At 43.0% G+C, this 19,182-nt stretch overlaps 1 protein-coding gene across 1 annotated transcript in view; it reads right to left on the bottom strand.

Moving 5' to 3' along the window:
• Nucleotides 1-19,182, bottom strand: part of REV3L (REV3 like, DNA directed polymerase zeta catalytic subunit) — a 62,158-nt gene that overhangs the window by 3,285 nt on the left and 39,691 nt on the right. Inside the window, exons 19-30 of the mRNA XM_081905506.1 lie at nucleotides 14,837-14,952; nucleotides 12,148-12,266; nucleotides 10,702-10,820; nucleotides 8,976-9,117; nucleotides 8,198-8,442; nucleotides 7,409-7,517; nucleotides 6,346-6,552; nucleotides 5,168-5,277; nucleotides 3,674-3,788; nucleotides 1,611-1,748; nucleotides 1,252-1,442; nucleotides 18-264 (exon numbers count right to left, since the gene is read on the bottom strand). Coding sequence (XP_081761632.1) covers nucleotides 18-264; nucleotides 1,252-1,442; nucleotides 1,611-1,748; nucleotides 3,674-3,788; nucleotides 5,168-5,277; nucleotides 6,346-6,552; nucleotides 7,409-7,517; nucleotides 8,198-8,442; nucleotides 8,976-9,117; nucleotides 10,702-10,820; nucleotides 12,148-12,266; nucleotides 14,837-14,952 — 1,858 coding nt within the window. The remainder of the gene's footprint in view (nucleotides 1-17; nucleotides 265-1,251; nucleotides 1,443-1,610; nucleotides 1,749-3,673; nucleotides 3,789-5,167; nucleotides 5,278-6,345; nucleotides 6,553-7,408; nucleotides 7,518-8,197; nucleotides 8,443-8,975; nucleotides 9,118-10,701; nucleotides 10,821-12,147; nucleotides 12,267-14,836; nucleotides 14,953-19,182) is intronic.

The following is a 19,182-nucleotide window of genomic DNA, read 5'->3' as shown; positions in this document are numbered from 1 at the left end:
CTATTTCACCAACTTACCCTTGGTAATTCATGATACCAGCTGAAAACATCTATGCCAATAAGTGATAAGATTCTAGCCAGCGGAGGAAGAATTTGTTTGGTGATGTAGTAAGTGGCATTCAGACGCAGGTTTGGATCCTGTAGAACTTCAATCGGCCGCCTAACCAACTGTATGAGAGGCAACCCCGGCACGCCATACACAATGACATAGGGCACCCTTTCACCAACTCGTGGCTCAGACCGCCGATCATAGGCAAGCATCCTCCTGTTGGGACAAATAAAATCAATCTCAAAATATATGGCCCACAAATGAGAGAGACAGATCTATTTACCTGTTTCAACTCCTATTAATAATCTCCATATATTCTTACAACTTTCCTATCAGTCTTGCCAGTTTGCACACCAGCATTAAACACAAAGGAGAAAATGAAACAGCACCTTATGCAACCACAAAATAATTCTAGAAAGTGAGGACATGTTTATACTCACCACTGCACCTTAGGGCTGAGGCTGTGTTCACAGTGGTTTATTCATTTCCCCCTACATTTCCCAGACTGTTAATTTCCGCTTTGTATTTATGCTTTCACATGACATAAAAGCCACTTCCAGAAACAGAAGAGGTTTGGGGCTCATTTTCATGTTATTTGCTTCCAGAAAAAAAAATCTGTTTGCAAAAAAGTGCACTATACTGTATTCTGCTATATTTCGTTTTATGGGAGGATGGGTCAGCCAGAAGCACTTCTCATTCTTTGAGGAAACCCTCAAACAGGACCCCCACCTGTGTGTGTGTTCCTCGCTTGGCACCCCTCTTTCTTCTGCCCACAATCATCTACTACTTTGGGGCTCTTAGTCCCCCCTTCAAAGTTGAGCACTATGAGGCCCCATACTTTTGCCCAAAGTCTGGAGCCTCTGACAGAATCACTATTCACACTTTTCCCTCTGAAGGAGGAATGCAGAACAAGCTGTGGATGTATTTAGGACCTGGCTGATGGAAAATATATCTATCTACAGAACTGTCCCATTGGAAGTGACTCCAAGGGCCATCTAGTCCAAACCCCTGCAATGCAGGGACTACAGCTAAGGAGCTCCCACTGATCCGTATTTTATATTTTAATGTAATAAAATCCTGATATTCTTAGAAGCATAAATTTCTGTAGTAGATATTTAATGCATCTTTGAACTCCCATAACGAGAATGATTTAATATAAACTAAAATGATCTCACAGTGCCATTCATTATATATCCGTATTACCTTGTGATTTCTAAAGCTGGTACACAGGCTCCAGGTCTGTATGTAGAACTTCCTCTGTACTCCTTTGCAAATATGAAGTCTTGCATGCTGGCCTTCCCTTCTAATAATTTCATGCACTGATTTTGCACATACTGCTTGATATGACTGATATCACGTGTTTCAAACAGCAACTTGATAGAACACTCAAGCATCTGAAAAAAGATTTTATAGTCATTTGAAACACCGAAGGCATTTTAAACATTCCCATTCTGAATCCCTCAACTTTCACTTTTGGAGTCCGTTCCCCCCCCCCAATATGTGGAACTGATACTGTACTAAAAAGAACTTCTGAACACAATAAAATGCCTGTGCCACTTTACCTTGGAAACAGCAGGGCAAGAATCTCTTCTAACAGTTTCTATGCCTTTTGCATCAAATACTGGGTCCTTCTGTTCCAGTGATTCATACATGTAACCAACATACCTCTTCTTGGTTTGCAAAATACATGGCAAATAGACCTGCAATGCAAAGAAAAACTCTGCAAGTCTAGATATAAGAGAAATGCAGGCAAACTTCTGGACTGAATGCTTTTCTTCTTTACTGCTCATAATTAGACCCAAGTCACCCATAAACTATATATCTACATTACTAAGCAACATACTCTATTTTAGGCCCTAAGCGAGAGGATGAGATGATAAATTTGTGCATGCATGACAGGCTTTCTCAACTCAGAGAAGCTTCAAAAACAGCCATTTGAAGAGCTCTTTTTGTGTGTGGACTAGGGGCTAGAAGGGAGGATATGAAAGCCCTCCTTGTGTACATGTAAACACTTGGATGCACTGAAAGAGTTTCTGTTAACCATAAAATATTTTCAAGCATATTAGGTACATTTAGAGCAGATTGATTTCTGAATTTGAAAAATGTTTCATTTTTCCTAAATTGGGAAAAATTAGGCTGGATGTTTGTTAATCTCTAAATGTACATCTTTGTCCTTATTCAATTAATGTACAAACATCTTAAGTTATGTTATGATTCAATCAACCTGATCACTGTGCTAGGAAGAACTGCAAATGTATTCATAATACCACCAGACATGGACAGAAGTGTAATGCAGAACATTCTCTGACCCCTTGGGTACTGTGGAGTTCAAAAAACCATGCAATTTTATTTGTTTTATTATTTTGTTTTTCTGACAAAATATTTTCTCCCTACTTACAACAATGAAAAAGGAGAAAGACGGGCCTTGCCGTCAAGCATAAAGACGACAAAGGGAAGTGTAGCAGAAGGAAAAGACAGAAAAGGAAAATCAGTTTGACAACAAAATAAAGTGATGGATTGTAAAATAGGCATTTAAATCCAATTGAGGTAAGTATGATCTTTCCTTGCAGTTTAAAACCTATTCCATGACACTGCCATCTCGCCTTCATTACTGACTTTTTGGGCAGGTTCCAAGAAACCCCAGAGCTGGACTCCAATATTAGTACCCTCTCACAAATCCCTTCTAGAGAGGAAAATGGGAGATTTTTGTTCTGGGTTTGATGTCCTGCAGCAAAGCAGAACAGCTGTGTGATGAAGGTCACTAAGGACACCGGCCTTTCTCCATATGCCAATGAAGTTGGTGGCAGTGAATCAATGAAGAGCAATAGTGGAAAAGCCTCAGTCAAAGCATGTTAAAAGGTAAAGGTGCCCCTGCCCATTCGGGCCAGTCTTGCCAGACTCTAGGGTTGTGCGCTCATCTCACTCTATAGGCCGGGAGCCAGCGCTGTCCGCAGACACTTCCAGGTCACGTGGCCAGTGTGACAAGCTGCATCTGGCGAGCCAGCGCAGCACACGGAACGCCGTTTACCTTCCCGCTGGTAAGCGGTCCCTATTTATCTACTTGCACCCTGGGGTGCTTTCGAACTGCTAGGTTGGCAGGCGCTGGGACTGAATGACGGGAGCTCACCCCGCCGTGGGGATTCGAACCACCGACCATGCGATCGGCAAGTCCTAGGCGCTGAGGTTTTACCCACAGCGCCACCCGCGTCCACTCAAAGCATGTTAAGTTCAGTGCAATTTCTGTGCAAAATTGCATTCATTTGTAGGGGGTGTGTGTGCACACTCACTGTATTTTTATGTTCATGTGTGCCCCCTTTGTGTGGGGCAGGCAAAGATGTAGCTTGGCTTTCCTGCAGAAAGCAGGACTGTTGTGCATGCACTGATGCATGGAAAGTTCAATCCTGCTTGGCGTAGGTGCATTTTTTAGAGGCAGTCTTTGTTTTTTTGGTTTTGTTTCTTTAAGTGGTAAGCTAGCAGCTCTTCCCAGGTTTGCTTTCCCATCCAGATTCCTTCTCCTCTTAACACTTTGTTTCAAATATCTATTTCTTAATTTGCTCATTATGTCACTTTCTGGAAAGGTGTCCTGTTAAATGTTGCAGTCAGGCAACACTCAGATTTTTCTTACCTTTTCAAACTTCAGTTTTACTGGTTTGGGGTTGGTAGCTGTTACAGCTTCAGCAATTTCCTGGCCAATCTTAAAGGACTGTTCCTTGGTAGCTCCTTTCAGTAGTACAAACATGCTGAAATAAGATAAGGGAAATCAAGAAATGACTACAGTCATACCTTGGGTTAAATATGCTTCAGGTTGAGCGCTTTCGGGTTGTGCTCCGCGGCGATCCAGAAGTAATGGAATGCGTTACTTCCTGGTTTTGCCGCTCACGCATACGCAGACGGTCAAAATGACGTCACGCGCATACGCGGAAGCGGCGACCCGCGTGTTACGTTCACTTCAGGATGCGAATGGGGATTTGGAACGGATCCTGTTTGTATCCAGAGGTACCACTGTATTTAGCTTTCCCACTCTAAAAATATTATGGCAACTTTTTTCTATCTCCTTGTGACTAAAAACAGAAAATGAACAGGTAAGCAATTGATATTTGTTATTTATTAAATTGGTATAGTGCTCTTCATAGATCTCAGGGCAGTTCACAACATAAAAATCCAAGATAAATACACAGAAGAGATATATCTGAAGTTTGTAATGGAGTGGATGTGGGATGGTGAAATGAAACTTAATCCTAGTAGAACAGAAGTCATCTTAGTCACGTTATATGTGGGACTAACTTTAAAGACGGTTCAAAAACTTCAGCTGGTGCAGAATTCAGCGGCCAGGTTGCTCACCAGGAAAAGAGCATGTAACGCCAATCCTGGCCTGGCTGCATTGGCTGCCAATTAGTTTCTGGGCCCAACTCAAAGTGCTGGTTTTGGCTTATAAAGCCTTAAACAACTCAGGACTACAATACCTCAAGGACCGCCTTTCCCCATCTGAGCAGACCTAGACTCTACAATCATCATCTGAAGCTCTTCTTTATCTGCTTCCACCATGAGACGTCCAGAGGGTGACAACACAAACAGATCTTTTCTGTAGTGGCTCCCTGTTTATGAAATGTTCTCTCCAGGGAGGCTTGCCTGGTGCCTTCGTTACCTATCTTTAGGCACCAGGCAAAAACATTCCTCTTCTCCAAGGTCATCAGCTAATTAAATAATTATGGCCTTTTAAACTGTGTTTGGGGTATTATTTTTGTTTGTTATTATGTTATATACTTTTGTGTATTCATATTGTAAACCGCTCTGTGGTCCTTAGATGAAGGGCGGTATAAAAATGTAATTTAAAAAAGTGTGTGCAAAAAATAAACTTACAATTGCTCTTGTTCAGGCTTTCTTTCCTCACTTCTGCTGCAGGAAAAACACATTTTCCTTGCATTCGAAATATATAATTTTGTTGCTGAGAAAACAAATGTTTCTTCCAGCTAACATACCTATTTTGCATATTAAATTCCTACTCTGGTTTAAAGGTTGCATATTACAAATCTACTAATTTCTGGTAAGGGAAGGAAAGGCAGTCAATGACATATTACTGGTTGGAAAGTCTCCCAAACAAAAGAATAGTTTTAATTACCTGTCTGTGTCTCCATATACAACCCGTGCTCCCCATTTTTTTGTTTCGTTCACCAGTTTTATTGCTCGTTCCAAGGTTTCTCGGGCTTTGTGCACAATGCTATCACCAATCTGCAAAATATAAAGACAAACCTTGATAAAATCTTTCTTGTGGACAGATCATGCATATATCATTGTTCTGTAACTCATTCTATAAACCCTGTAGAAAGTTTGATCTTTCTGATTAACAGCAGCCCACTTCTTCTCCATAAGACAAAAGTTTCAAAAGCAATTTGTGCTGAAGTTTGCGGAAGGCATGTGCGTGATAACTTTAAAAATAAGAAAAGTCAAACTCTCTTGACTGTGTCCAAATAGCTCTGTGGATTGATGCATTCATCAAGAGGAAATAGCAACTGCAAGTTATTAGTAAGCATGCATATAGATATTTCAAGGGCTTAGGCCTAGGAGCTGCATGGGAGCAATGTTTCCTTGTCCAATTTCTACCAATATTTCCTGCTCCCAGCCTGCCTCTGTCTTCCAGAGTAGTTTTCAAGTGAGCACAAGAGATGAGCAGCAGGAAAGCCTTGTGGCATGAATGGTCTTATGCTTGTGTAACTCTGGATCCAACCTAAGGTGTTTATAAATCTTTAATTGCATGTCCTCCTCAGGACCCTCTGAAGTCATTTTTCCTATTTTACAATCAGAGAACTGAGGTTAAGAATCAGCTTTTGCCTTAATGTAGGTATTATTATAGCGAAGAAGAATGGGAGCATTGGCTCCCAGTAAGTTTCTGAGCACAGTTCAAAGTGTTGGTGCTGACCTTTAAAGCCCTAAACGGCCTCGGTCCTGTATACCTGAAGGAGCGTCTCCACCCCCATCATTCAGCCCGGACGCTGAGATCCAGCGCAAAGCTACAGGGAACCAGGCAGAGGGCCTTCTTGGAAGTGTGCCTGCCCTGGGGAACGCCCTCCCTTCAGATGTGAAGGAAATAAGCAGCTATCTTCTTCTTAAAAGACATCTGAAGGCAGCCGTGTTTAGGGAAGTTTTTAATATTTAATGCTGTATTGTTTTTAACACTCAATTGGAAGCCGCCCATAGTGGCTGGGGAAACTCAGCCAGATGGGCGGGGTATAAATAATAAATCATTACTATTGTTTTCTTGTCTCTGAAATATCTTTACACTTTACTTTCATCACTTACCTCTACACATGGCATCCTTCCAGAAAAATTAGCAGAAGTATAACCAAATGTGACATTTGCTATGAGCTTAAGGCCAAGCTGACGTGCTTCAAGCATTCGAGTGATGGCTTTGTCATTTTTATAAGCTTTCATTGATTGCTTCACCATGATTCTAGTCTTCAGAATTTCTTCTAACATTTTTGGCAATATACCCTTTCTTACTGAAGGCTGCACAAAAACAACACCATTAAAATTAACATTTAATAATAAAAATATATGTTTAGCAGCAACATTAATACTGTTTATTTTAGGGTGGTTTACAGTAGACCACTGTTGGGTCAAATGTTTGTAATGCAGCTTATCAGATAATTTTTACACTACTGATAACCAGGTAATTTTTCCCTCTGGGAGTTAAGATAGAGTATGAGATCTCCCCCCCCCCCCACCCCCAGTGGGCCAGAGCTTTGTCTGCCCCCACTTTCATGCAACAACTTTGACAGCTGAGTCAGAGCCACCCATCTGTCAATCATCTGATCAAGTGACTGGCAGGTGGCCAGTCCCACCCACTTGTCAAAGTTGATCTGTGGGGTGGTGTTCATAGCAGGGAATGTGTGCTGACAAAGCAAGCACCAAACAGTATCAAACTCTCTGCTCATCAGCTGAATAGTGGGTTAAATCCTGCTGCTTAACCTGAAGGTGCCTGTTCCCAGAAACAGCCAAACTGAGCAGGATTTAAACTCCTTGCACCAGCTAACAAGTATGGGTTAAATCCTGCTTTGGTTGTGCACGCAGAACTGGGCGGGGAGGAGGAGCATACCTAAAGCAGAATGGAACCCTGCCATCTCACCCATCACCTGATATTATGTGTACATTGGAGTGATGTCAGCTGGTTGACAGGCGAGCATGGCTTTGGTAAAATGGCCTTGCTGGCTGGTTCCCCATTCCTACTGTAGATACTGTGTTTATTAATATGCTTAACATATTTACATTTCATGCTTCAGTGTCTTTTTTCTTCCGGAAAGCAAGATGGAAGTAGAAATAACAAGTTAAACATAAAATGTCAACAAGAAGAATAAAGCATTACCTTAACAAAAGCAATTCCACTGGGTGACACTGTGATGTCATGACGAAGTTGATATAGCAAATCAGGAGATACTCTCAGAGACGTGCAGCCAAACTTAAATTCATCGTATCTGGAAGATAAGACAAAGTGTACTGAACCCTCAAGTAACATCACAGACTAACTGCTATTCATAGACGTGATTTATCCCATGCTACACACTATTTAGTGCTATGGCAGCATAAATACAGTACCTGTTTTAATTTTACATCAGATTTGTATCTCTTAGTCTCTCTCATGCTCTAGCCTTCTCTTTGTAATCCAGCAAGCTCTCCTATGTTCTTATTAGCAAATAACTTACAATTTAAAGATCAATATTAACAAAATATTTCCTTAGAGATAATCATATTGGAGTGTGCCCACCTTCTAACATCCACCCCACTGAGTCCTTGTATCATCTGCAATATATATATTTGAAACACACCTTTTCCTCCCATATTTCATCTACATATTCCTTGGTATGCATGTATGGGAGACTGAATCCACCCACACACATGCAGTCAGGAGTTAAACACTTGTTTTGATGCACTTCTAAAATTGTATATTTCAAAAATGCTGTTCACAAGTTCTGTCTCTGCAGCCAAGAAGTAGATGAATAGAATTACAAAAATCCCAGACAACAATTTCTTTTTTTACAAGAAAAACAACTTCCTGGTTGCATGGTTTGAGAAGTGGTGGGCTAAATGTATTCCATTTGATCTTTCAAGTACTTATTAAGTAGCAGAGAAAATGCATCTATATTTTAATACTTACTTTCCTAAGTTCTCAATATGTCCCAAGCATGTGGAATAACAGTAGTTGTATGCTATCACAATAGATGGATATAAAGATTGAAAATCTAGTACAAGGACAGCATTACTGTAGAAACGGGATTCTGGCTCCATTATTAAAGGAATACACTGAGGGGCTCTCATTTGAGCTCGTTGCTGGACACTCGGTGTAACAGCAATGTAATTCATTGGTTTGGCAATACGTAACATCATTGACTCCACACGGTACTACAAAAGAAAAACATTAATTACTGATACTTTTGAATGTTCATGTATTCTTAAAATATATTCCTGTGGTGTGGGGACTAACAGACAATATAAGTGGACTTTGTGAGCCTTTATGGTGGTTAAAAGACATTACACCCACTGTCTACTACTTCACAGAAGATTTCACTTCTTTTCTATATTCAAATGTATGCCTTGTTAACTGCCAGTCTTGTTTAGATACCCACTGGAGCACAGAAACTGTTTATATTGACCTGTATGTTTAAATTATAATTGATGGAGTATTCTTACTGTTAATGTCTGCTGGCAATGTTTTCATCCTCTTTTCTCTTTCTTACATTTGCAAATAAAAATACTGATCTAGTATGGCTATACGTTTAATATTATTTTCCTAATAAGCAGCAAGGCTAGTGGCAATTGGATTTTTAATGTCTTTTAGAAATGACCCCTTGTTTGTGAAAACTTCCAAGGTTCAAAACATGTGAGAAAAATTCTGAGATCCCAACAACTTCTCAAAAATATTAAGGACAGCTTACCTGCGATCCTCTTGTTAATACATGCAAGAACTGAATTCCAAAAAGCCTTGCCATTTCACTTGTTCTGCCAATTAAGTCCACTTGTTCTAACAGCTGGAGATTTCCACGGACACGGCTTGTGTAGTAATCAATCATTTTCCAGCTTTAAAATCAAATAATAAATGTACAAAAATCTTAAAAATCTTAAAGGATGCTCTAGAAAAAAAAACTTTCAAGGCAGTAATCAACAGTTTGCAGCTCTAATAAATTGATGTGCAGCCCTATTAGTTCTCTTGGAGACTTTTAACATAAGGTTAAGGTTAAGTCCAGTAATAATCCATAGTATCCTTCTGGACCACCTGAATGGGTTGTTCCTTGGTTTATTTTTTGTTCTTTCTGTTGCACCATATCCAGAATGTGGTGCTGGGGGACTACTGTTCCACACCACAGCCTTGTCCTCTATGTCACTTAATATATAAATGAAACTGCTGGGAAGGGCAATTCAGAGCTTTGACATAAGGTGACATAGATTTTATACCTTAAAATTAGAAGTGGAGTGACTTACTATTCCACTCATTATTAATTTGATGCATTATGAAAACAATGCACTAAGTCACTTCTAAAGTAGCATGACTACTTTTTTCTCAGTTAGATTGTTTTTTCTTAGCTTCAATAATTTCAAGGTCATTCTTATCACTGGTGCATGAATTCAGCTATCCTAGCTATTAAAGGTAAAGGTAAAGATAAAGGTACCCCTGCCCATACGGGCCAGTCGTGTCTGACTCTGGGGTTGCACGCCCATCTCGCTTAAGACACTTCCGGGTCACGTGGCCAGCGTGACAAGCTGCATCTGGCGAGCCAGCGCAGCACACGGAAACGCCATTTACCTTCCCGCTAGTAAGCGGTCCCTATTTATCTACTTGCACCCGGGGGTGCTTTCGAACTGCTAGGTTGGCAGGCGCTGGGACCGAGCAACGGGAGCGCACCCCGCCGCGGGGATTCGAACCACCGACCTGACGATCGGCAAGTCCTAGGCACTGAGATTTTACCCACAGCGCCACCTGCGTCCCTATCCTAGCTATTAAGGGGTAGCAATTTGTTATTTATTGCTTGAATAAACTAGAAGGAAAACTGCACCATGAAGTTCTGTTACACTTGAGATATACAACAATGGTAAAGTCTAGTTAACATGCTACCTTTACAGCACAATTGCCACTCCTGTGATCAGCAACCATGTTACATAACTACTTATGTCTGATATTCAGCAATATACAGTATATCTTTGATAATGTCAGTACTTTGCACATGAGACCACATCTTCACTGGGTCTGTTGAAGTAGCCACTTGATTCACCTCCAGTGGTACCTGGTCATGCAGGAGTGGTATGCAAACTTGACTAAGTCAAAGGTAGCCAACGCGATGGCCTCCAGAGTACGTTGGGCTACAACTGCTGTCATCTATGACCATAGGCTATGATGGTTGGGGTTGATGGGAACTGTAGTCCTAAATCATCTGGAAGGCACCACATTGGTCAGTGCTGCCTTAACTGATCAAATGATACGGATAGAAAATTGAATTGTGCACTACGGAATGGCAGCACATTTGTTATTCTTCTGTCAGGAGCCAACTTTGTTTCATTTTTTCCTTGCTAATTAAGTTTTCATTTGGTTTGAAAACTTTATATACAACAGATCAGACTTTGATTCAGGAAGCATACTTTAAAATACTCATAAGAACTGGTACTTACCGATAGATGTCTGTCTTGTTGTCAAACCAATCAGACAGAACGCGAGAGGTAAACAGTGGAAAGCGCTGATGAAGTATATGAAAGCCCACATTTTCAAAAGTATAGTTAGTTAGAGTCACCTAAAATAAGAGAAGACTTGTATGATCACATGCCTATATAATTTGTCCTGGTAAGGTGGAGTGGAAGAGTAAGAATTACAGGGTATGTTTAAAAATGCTCAAAACTTTTACTGGTTATAGCTTACACAGAGTTTGCCATGGCATAGCACAGAACAAGGATTCAGGTTCAAGACAACCACTCAGCTCAAATACTTCAATAGATCCATCAATGGATAGAAGGCAAGCTCAGGCCCACTGTGTAGACTGGTACTATGAGCTATCACTGCAACTACCCTGGGTGTGTTGCAGGCTTGCTAGCCCGTGAGCTGGGTTTGGCTCTGAAGTGACCCCAAGATCCATTATGAGGGTCGTGCAATGGGGAGGCAGCCCCTGCTATGTATTTGACTGTCTTCAAGGTCTGCCACACAGTTGTGATGAAACTACAGGGCAATGTAATCGAATCACCATGGAAGAACATTGCTGTGGGGAAGGCAATACCTTTGTAATTGCTAAGCCAGTTGTGACTATGAGTAAAATTAACCAGCAACTTAATCAATTGTAAGGTGAAGTGTGTTATAAGACAAGAATGGAAGTTGACAGCACTGTTGAGGCCCAGGCCAGGCCAATTTTTCATAACCCAGGAATGGACCACAAGGGAAGGGAGGGTTTCCCCTCTGGTTCATACCATGATCTGCCCCCAGGAAGCCAACAGGTGCAATCACTGCTGGTGGGGCTCAGCCTGCAGCGGCGGGGGGGGGGGGAGCACAGATCATCACCTGAACATGCAAAAGGAAGTTCAAACACCCATAAAGTAGACAATTAGAGGGACTAAGGGGGGGAAACAACTGGTTTTTCATATGCCAAGTCAATCGTGGCATAAACCATCAAAGACCAGAGTTCGTTTTATCAGATGCTCCTTTCTCTATCTGATGATAATGGCTCTGGCCCCTGAAAACATACACCACAATTCATTTGTCAGCCTTTCAGGTGTCATAGGACTCTTTGATTTGTCAACACAGTTGTTACCAGTAGTATAATTAATAATATCAGCAAGTGTAAAAAACAAGGAATTAAACCAGTAGGCAGCCAGTGCTGAAATGCAAGGTGGCCCTTGAACAGAGAATAGGTTATGTGAGTGGAATATGCTATAGAGTAAAGCATCAGCTCAGCAAAATAATGGAAGATTATGATTATAACTACATTTCCATGGATTTCATATTTCCTGTACTGATAACAAGCATATGGGAAGAGATACAAATTTGCAAACTCCAAGATAAGAAAATAGTTGTTTATTGAAAATATGGCATTTATTTCAAAGTAGGTTTTTTGTGATTTTGCCAAAGTTTACCTCATTTCTCATAATTCTCCAGATATTCAGCATAACCCTTCCAACAATGTTTATTTCACTCATTGTATCAGACCCATATTCATCTTGATCTGAAGTAAATCTGTTTTCTTTTTTATCATCTAAATCATTAAAAGAGAACATTTCAGCAACTCAAATCAACTTTAGTACAAATACAATGAAATATTTATCAGAAGGAAAAGTCATCTTCTGAACCTACAAACTAGAGCAGTGGTGGTCAATCTTTCTGGCAAGAATAACACAAAAAAGGCCAAAATACTGTTACTAGATAGTATGTTACAGCAAATATGAAAATCTTTGTGGTTTGTTGTGGGTTTTCTTTTTATTCTACTTAGGAATGCAGGTCTGATTTTATAATGGAATCTGGTTTGCAGACTCCCAATTTCTGTTCACACATGTTAAAGTCACCTGTAGCATCTGTAAGGCATATCCGTAATCCATGCACTAGAAGAACCAGAAATGTTCATTATTTTGTGTTTTTAAAATCTTTGCCCTTACAGCTTACCATATTTTTCTGTGTATAACATGACCCCATGTATAAGACGACCCCTATTTTTGGGAGCCCTCAACAGTTGTTTAGCTTCTTTTGTAAGTTTGCTGAGCTGTTGAGCAGCTTTTCAACAATCCCCTGCTCTGGCTGACGGGACTGGTGCCTCAATACACCACATACTGGCACTCACCAGATACTCTTCCTAAGCCAGGAAGAGCGGGTAAGCAGTCTCCTCTCCGACATTTCCCTGTCACCACTGTAGCACCAGCCCTTGCTTACTTAGCATATTAACCGGTGTATAAGACGAGCCTCAATTTATCACAAAAAATTCAAAAAAGGTTGTCTTATACATGGAAAAATAGAGTACTTACTTTTTATCATATTCCAAGGTTTTATCACTCATATAAATTGTCCAGAAGCAGCATCCACTGCACTACTCATGGCTTGCATGTCACTTCAAACCATAGCTAACCTTAACCATAGTTAAGTGAAAGCTGGGGCTATGGGCTGAAATTGTGGGCACTTTACTCCTTCCTCATTCCCACTGCTATGTTGCCAAGAGCAAAGCCATGGTTTGGTTTAATGTTACGGATGAGCCTGGGCTTCTCTCTCCCCCCAAAGAAACCACAAGCTAAATGCTACCCCCTCCACCGCTAGGTTTGTTTGTTTGGAGGGAACAAACCACGAGCCCACAGATGGGCGGGGTTATAAATAATAAATTAAATTAAATGATGATGATGTAAAACTAACCCAGATCATGGCTTAGCTATCAGCAGCAGGAAAAGAGCAAATTGCCTGTGATTTTAGCCATGTGCACCAGCACACTGTACCCTTTAAATTACAACTAAGATTAACTATGATTTTAAGTAGTGAGGGGGAACCCTCACATGGGCCTAGTAAGGCCCATCAGGATTACCCATTTGGCCCGTGAAGCCACCTTCTACAAGACACAGCCACCTGCCCTGCACCTCATATATGATGTCGGGGCAGGGTGGGGGGTGGGATAAAGTTGCAGCTCCCTGCTGAAAGTGGGGTTTGAAGGTACTGAAGATCAGCTGTTCCAGCAAAGCCCTGTGCCTTTGCAAGCCCTGATTATCATGCTGATGCTTGCAAAGACATAGGGCTTTGTGACTACCAACAACCAGCTAACCATTGGAGCCTGCAAAGTGTGCCTTTACCCATTCTTTCTTAATTCAAATTGTGTGATCAAAGGAAAATGGATTGCCTGATGTCACTGGGACATCAGGTGATTGATAGGTGGGCCGGCAAAGTATGACTCCAACCCACTGGTCGGATTCAGTTCCACATCCTAGGTTTAAAGTAGTGTGTGAAGAAGACCACAGTTCTATATGGTTTCCATTATGCAAACTGGTTTATATTTAGTCACTCTTCCTCAGGTTCTTATCTTGTGGACACTCTACACAGGATATGGCTCTTCCACTGTTCATTGCAGTGACTCAGGTACTCAAATGCTTCTCCCTTGGCTAGCTGCTTCATCTATTTCTGCTCCCATCTCTTCAAACAAAAGATAAACAACCACTACTCTAATACAGAAAACTGAAAGAAGGATCCTTGCTAGCTGACTGAACAGAATGCATGTAGTCAAGCTTCCTAGTGAGAGACAGTGAAAAACACTAAAATTGGAACAGTAACACCGTCTTTTTCCATGTATAAGATGCCCCCATGTATAAGACGACCCCTATTTTTTTGAACCCCAAATTAAGAAAAATGAAACCCTAAAATAGAAGTGAAAATCTGGATGATTGATGGTGGCATGTTGTTGATCTTTTTGGGGGCAATTGCCCTCAAAGTTTCCAGCATGAGGTGCATGCAGTGCACTGTGGTGCAGAAGCAAAGGCAGCGACTGCGGAAGCAGGCTCCCAAGCAGGATGCCAAGGAAGAACCGGGGGAAGGCAGGGGGGAAAGCAGCAGGAAGGACCGCCTCAGCCCGCCCAAGCCAAACACATGCTTAAATATTTTAAAAATTCCCCCAGATGCCCATGTTCTGTGTAAAAGACGACCACCAATTTTTTACTATTTTTTTATAGCAAAACACCTCATCTTATATACAAAAAAATTGGTACTAATGGCTTTATACCCAGAATAATAGTAGAATAAAACCACGGCTTCTCACAATTATTAATAACTTTAGAATTAGGAACCTTAGAATCATAAACACACCTGGAACACGTGAGACCATTTGGCATAAATCAACACCTAGAGCAGCAGCTCTTTGCAAGAGGTATCCCCAGGAATGCATCTGAACTTCATAGCCCAGCAAAATATCTGGATCATACCTAAAAAGAGAACACACATTTTCTTCATAGAACCATGTGCTCTTTTTTGTTTCAGCAAACCTACTCAGACATGTAATTTTAGCATTTCACGTTAACTAAATGTTATGCTTTTAAAAATTACTCATTTTTTCTATTTTACCATCTTATGTCGTTTGTTTTTAATGTTTGCTTTTACAGGTTTTTTTAATGGATGTTTTATATTTTGTTGTAAACTGCTTAGAGGACATTCTTGTTCTAGTATGCAGTATATAAACTGTTAAATAAATAAAATAATAAACTCAACAAATTTATACTGAATTTAATGCCAGCAGCCTAATATAAACATGAAGTCTTGCTTGAGTAAAGAAGGAAGAACATACCGTGAGTCAGAAAACACAATTTACACACAAAAAAGGTACTGAGTATGCAAAAGTCTGCCAAGTGGATGGGGCTACAGAGAAAAACTGAATACATTTAACTACAAATAACAAAAATTCCGTATTTATCCCCATGTGGAACCTTGTACCCAAGTGTAAGCATGAAGTGCCATGTATCCATAGTTTTGTATATCATTCCCTTGGTGCTTTCTCTGGATTAGGTCTAACATGTATATTTTCTAATGACAATTTTGGAAATACAAGCAATTAACCACAAATAACTGGTGGAGAATTCCCTTCTACTGTAGTTCCCATGGGGAGGGGAGAGGCTGGGATCCAAAGAGCCAGTTTAGGTATGTATAATGACATGTTGTTACTTTTAAAACAGCAGGTCCTTATGCCATGTCATAAGGTCCATGTTTGAAACTCCCATTGGTTAAAAAAAGATGTGTCCCCTGGAAGGTTGCTGTGTGATACATAATTATTTTGAACTTAGCTAGTAAATACTTTGCCTGCTTTAGATGTGACGCAATATGCTGGTTCAAATGCCAGCAACACTCATACAGAGGCTGCATTTGAAAGAGAATTGGTATCTCCATACAAGGGCCGTTTATACTTTTTGTGACTTGTGTGATTGAGGCACTTCAAAAAAGCACTGCAGTAACCATATGAATCATGGTAGCCAGTGCATTTTTCTTTAAAAAAATGTTTGGGGGTACTCTCATTATCCTACTCATACTGAAATACTGCCCCTCAGTGAGGCCAAACTTACGATTCACAAAATGTTTAGCAGTATGCATACCCCTGCTCACCCCCAGAAAAGAAAGCACTGACAGTTGCCATGTAGAAAACCACCACTCGGAAGCTCTAATTCTCACAAGTAATACTTATAGTGAGTTCTCAATGACTTCAATTCAAATGAGAAGAGAAAATATCACCATGTTTGAGGAATCTGTAATGTTTCACATAAGTAGGGAAAAATTATAGTAGAGTTACATTGTCCAGTTGGCAGAGATACTGTGGGATTTAGTTTCACTGAGAGTTTTAATGTTTTGCTTTATATTTTTGTGAGCTGCTTAGAGGCTCTCTTACAATCAAGCAGTATAAATGTTGTACTGTATCAAGACTGCTGCTTGGAGCCCATATGACTGAATGTTTGTCCATACAAAATATTTCCTTCACATAGAAAGCTACACCCAGGTACAGCATTACAAGCTCAGTGAGAATGAGGCCCAAGTTATATACATCACTGCAGGAAAAATGTACACATTTTACCATAAAGCAGGAGCAATTCCTTAGCTCCCTCTGCAAAAGTAACATGCTCTATAGAAAGCTTCATTTGCTATAATTTCATGCTTATCCTTCAAACTGCATTGTCTTATAAAATGATGACACAATCAGCTAAATTCTGCACACGCAGCAAGGCTTCAAAGGCTCTATTTACAGAAAAAGCCTAGACAATGTACTTCAGAAGCAGCCTCCAACATTGTACTAGAAGCTGCTGCCATGTAATACTGTGGCTCTTTGAATTATGGTAAGTATCTAAAAATGTTAATCCATACAACTTTGCTTAACACGTTAGATTTCTATGCCTCCTTGTGACCAGAGGTGAGACACTCTGGACATTGGTTCTGCGTGATGTGCATATGCTGCTCTTGCTCAGTATTTTAACGAAGAGTGACTTTCCTTTTCACTTTTTCAGCACTCTGAGCCTATACAGTGGTGCCTCGCAAGACGAAATTAATTCGTTCCGCAAGTCTCTTCGTCTTGCGGTTTTTTCGTCTTGCGATGCACGGTTTCCCATAGGAATGCATTGAAAATCAATTAATGCGTTCCTAGGGAAACCGCCTTCAGACCAGGTCCGGGGACAGTCTGCGAAGCCCGGCGGCTGGGGCAGGTGTTCCCGCCCCCCCTGCTTCGGAGCAGCGTTCCGAAGCGGGGTGGCTGGGGCAGGTGTTCCCGCCCCCCCGCCCGGCTTCGCAGCAGCGCTACGAAGCCCGGCGGCTGGGGCAGGTGTTCCCGCCCCCCCACCCCGCTTCGGAGCAGCGTTCCGAAGCGGGGTGGCTGGGGCAGGTGTTCCCGCCCCCCGCCCGGCTTCGCAGCAGCGCTACGAAGCCCGGCGGCTGGGGCAGGTGTTCCCGCCCCCCCACCCCGCTTCGCAGCAGCGCTACGAAGCCCGGCGGCTGGGGCAGGTGTTCCCGCCCCCCCACCCCGCTTCGGAGCAGCGTTCCGAAGCGGGGTGGCTGGGGCAGGTGTTCCCGCCCCCCCGCCCGGCTTCGCAGCAGCGCTACGAAGCCCGGCGGCTGGGGCAGGTGTTCCCGCCCCCCCACCCCGCTTTGGAGCAGCGTTCTGAAGCGGGGGGGCTGGGGCAGGTGTTCCCGCCCCCCCGCCCGGCTTCGCAGCAGCGCTACGAAGCCCGGCGGCTGGGGCAGGTGTTCCCGCCCCCCCACCCCGCTTCGGAGCAGCGTTCCGAAGCGGGGTGGCTGGGGCAGGTGTTCCCGCCCCCCCGCCCGGCTTCGCAGCAGCGCTACGAAGCCCAGCGGCTGGGGCAGGTGTTCCCGCCCCCCCACCCCGCTTCGGAGCAGCGTTCCGAAGCGGGGTGGCTGGGGCAGGTGTTCCCGCCCCCCCCCGCCCGGCTTCGCAGCAGCGCTACGAAGCCCAGCGGCTGGGGCAGGTGTCCGGGATCTCTTTTGAAGCAAGCGGCTGCGGAGAGACGCGATCTCCCCGCAGCCGCTTGCTTCAAAAGAGGTCCGGATCTCTTTTGAAGCAAGCGGCTGCGGAGAGACGCGATCTCCCCGCAGCCGCTTGCTTCAAAAGAGGTCCGGGATCTCTTTGAAGCAAGCGGCTGCGGAGAGAAGCGATCTCCCCGCAGCCGCTTGCTTCAAAAGAGGTCCGGGATCTCTTTTGAAGCAAGCGGCTGCGAAGAGACGCGATCTCCCCGCAGCCGCTTGCTTCAAAAGAGGTCCGGGATCTCTTTTGAAGCAAGCGGCTGCGGAGAGACGCGATCTCCCCGCAGCCGCTTGCTTCAAAAGAGGTCCGGGATCTCTTTTGAAGCAAGCGGCTGCGAAGAGACGCGATCTCCCCGCAGCCGCTTGCTTCAAAAGAGGTCCGGGATCTCTTTTGAAGCAAGCGGCTGCGGAGAGACGCGATCTCCCCGCAGCCGCTTGCTTCAAAAGAGGTCCGGGATCTCTTTTGAAGCAAGCGGCTGCGAAGAGACGCGATCTCCCCGCAGCCGCTTGCTTCAAAAGAGGTCCGGGATCTCTTTTGAAGCAAGCGGCTGCGGAGAGAAGCGATCTCCCCGCAGCCGCTTGCTTCAAAAGAGGTCCGGGGGCAGCGGGAAGAGCTGCCCCCGGACCTCTTTTGAAGCAAGGGGCGGTGGGGAGAAGCGATCTCCCCACCGCCCCTTGCTTCAAAAGAGAAGACCCGCTGTCCCCGGGACAAGCTTCGTTTTGCGAAGCAAGCCATAGGGAAATTCGTCTTGCGAGGCAACTCGAAAACGAAAAAACCTTTCGTTTTGCGAGTTTTTCGTCTCGCGAGGCGTTCGTCTTGCGGGGTACCACTGTACCATGTAGCTTCCCAGCCAAAATCTTATGATTGATAGACTGAGGAATGCCTTTAGTTTAGTTGTTACATACTGATTTCTTCGATGGTTTTCTAATCTGTTATGGCTCAGGCCAACCCACCCACTATTGAAAGTATAGTCTTTGTACCCAGTAGTGGATTGGGATGGGCAGCAGATCAGTGGCCTCCTTAGCCTGTCCACTGTTGCTAACATTCTTCTGGCTGGCTACTGCTGTTGTCTGAAACTTCAGCAGAACTGCTACAACTTTGCTGTTATAGTGGTCCTAAAGGGCTCTCTAGGTCATCTATATCT

The sequence above is a fragment of the Podarcis melisellensis genome (assembly GCF_964234715.1).
Source record: "Podarcis melisellensis genome assembly, chromosome: 3".
NCBI classification, from domain to species: Eukaryota; Metazoa; Chordata; class Lepidosauria; order Squamata; family Lacertidae; genus Podarcis; species Podarcis melisellensis.
This window is presented reverse-complemented; position numbering and strand designations above follow the sequence as displayed.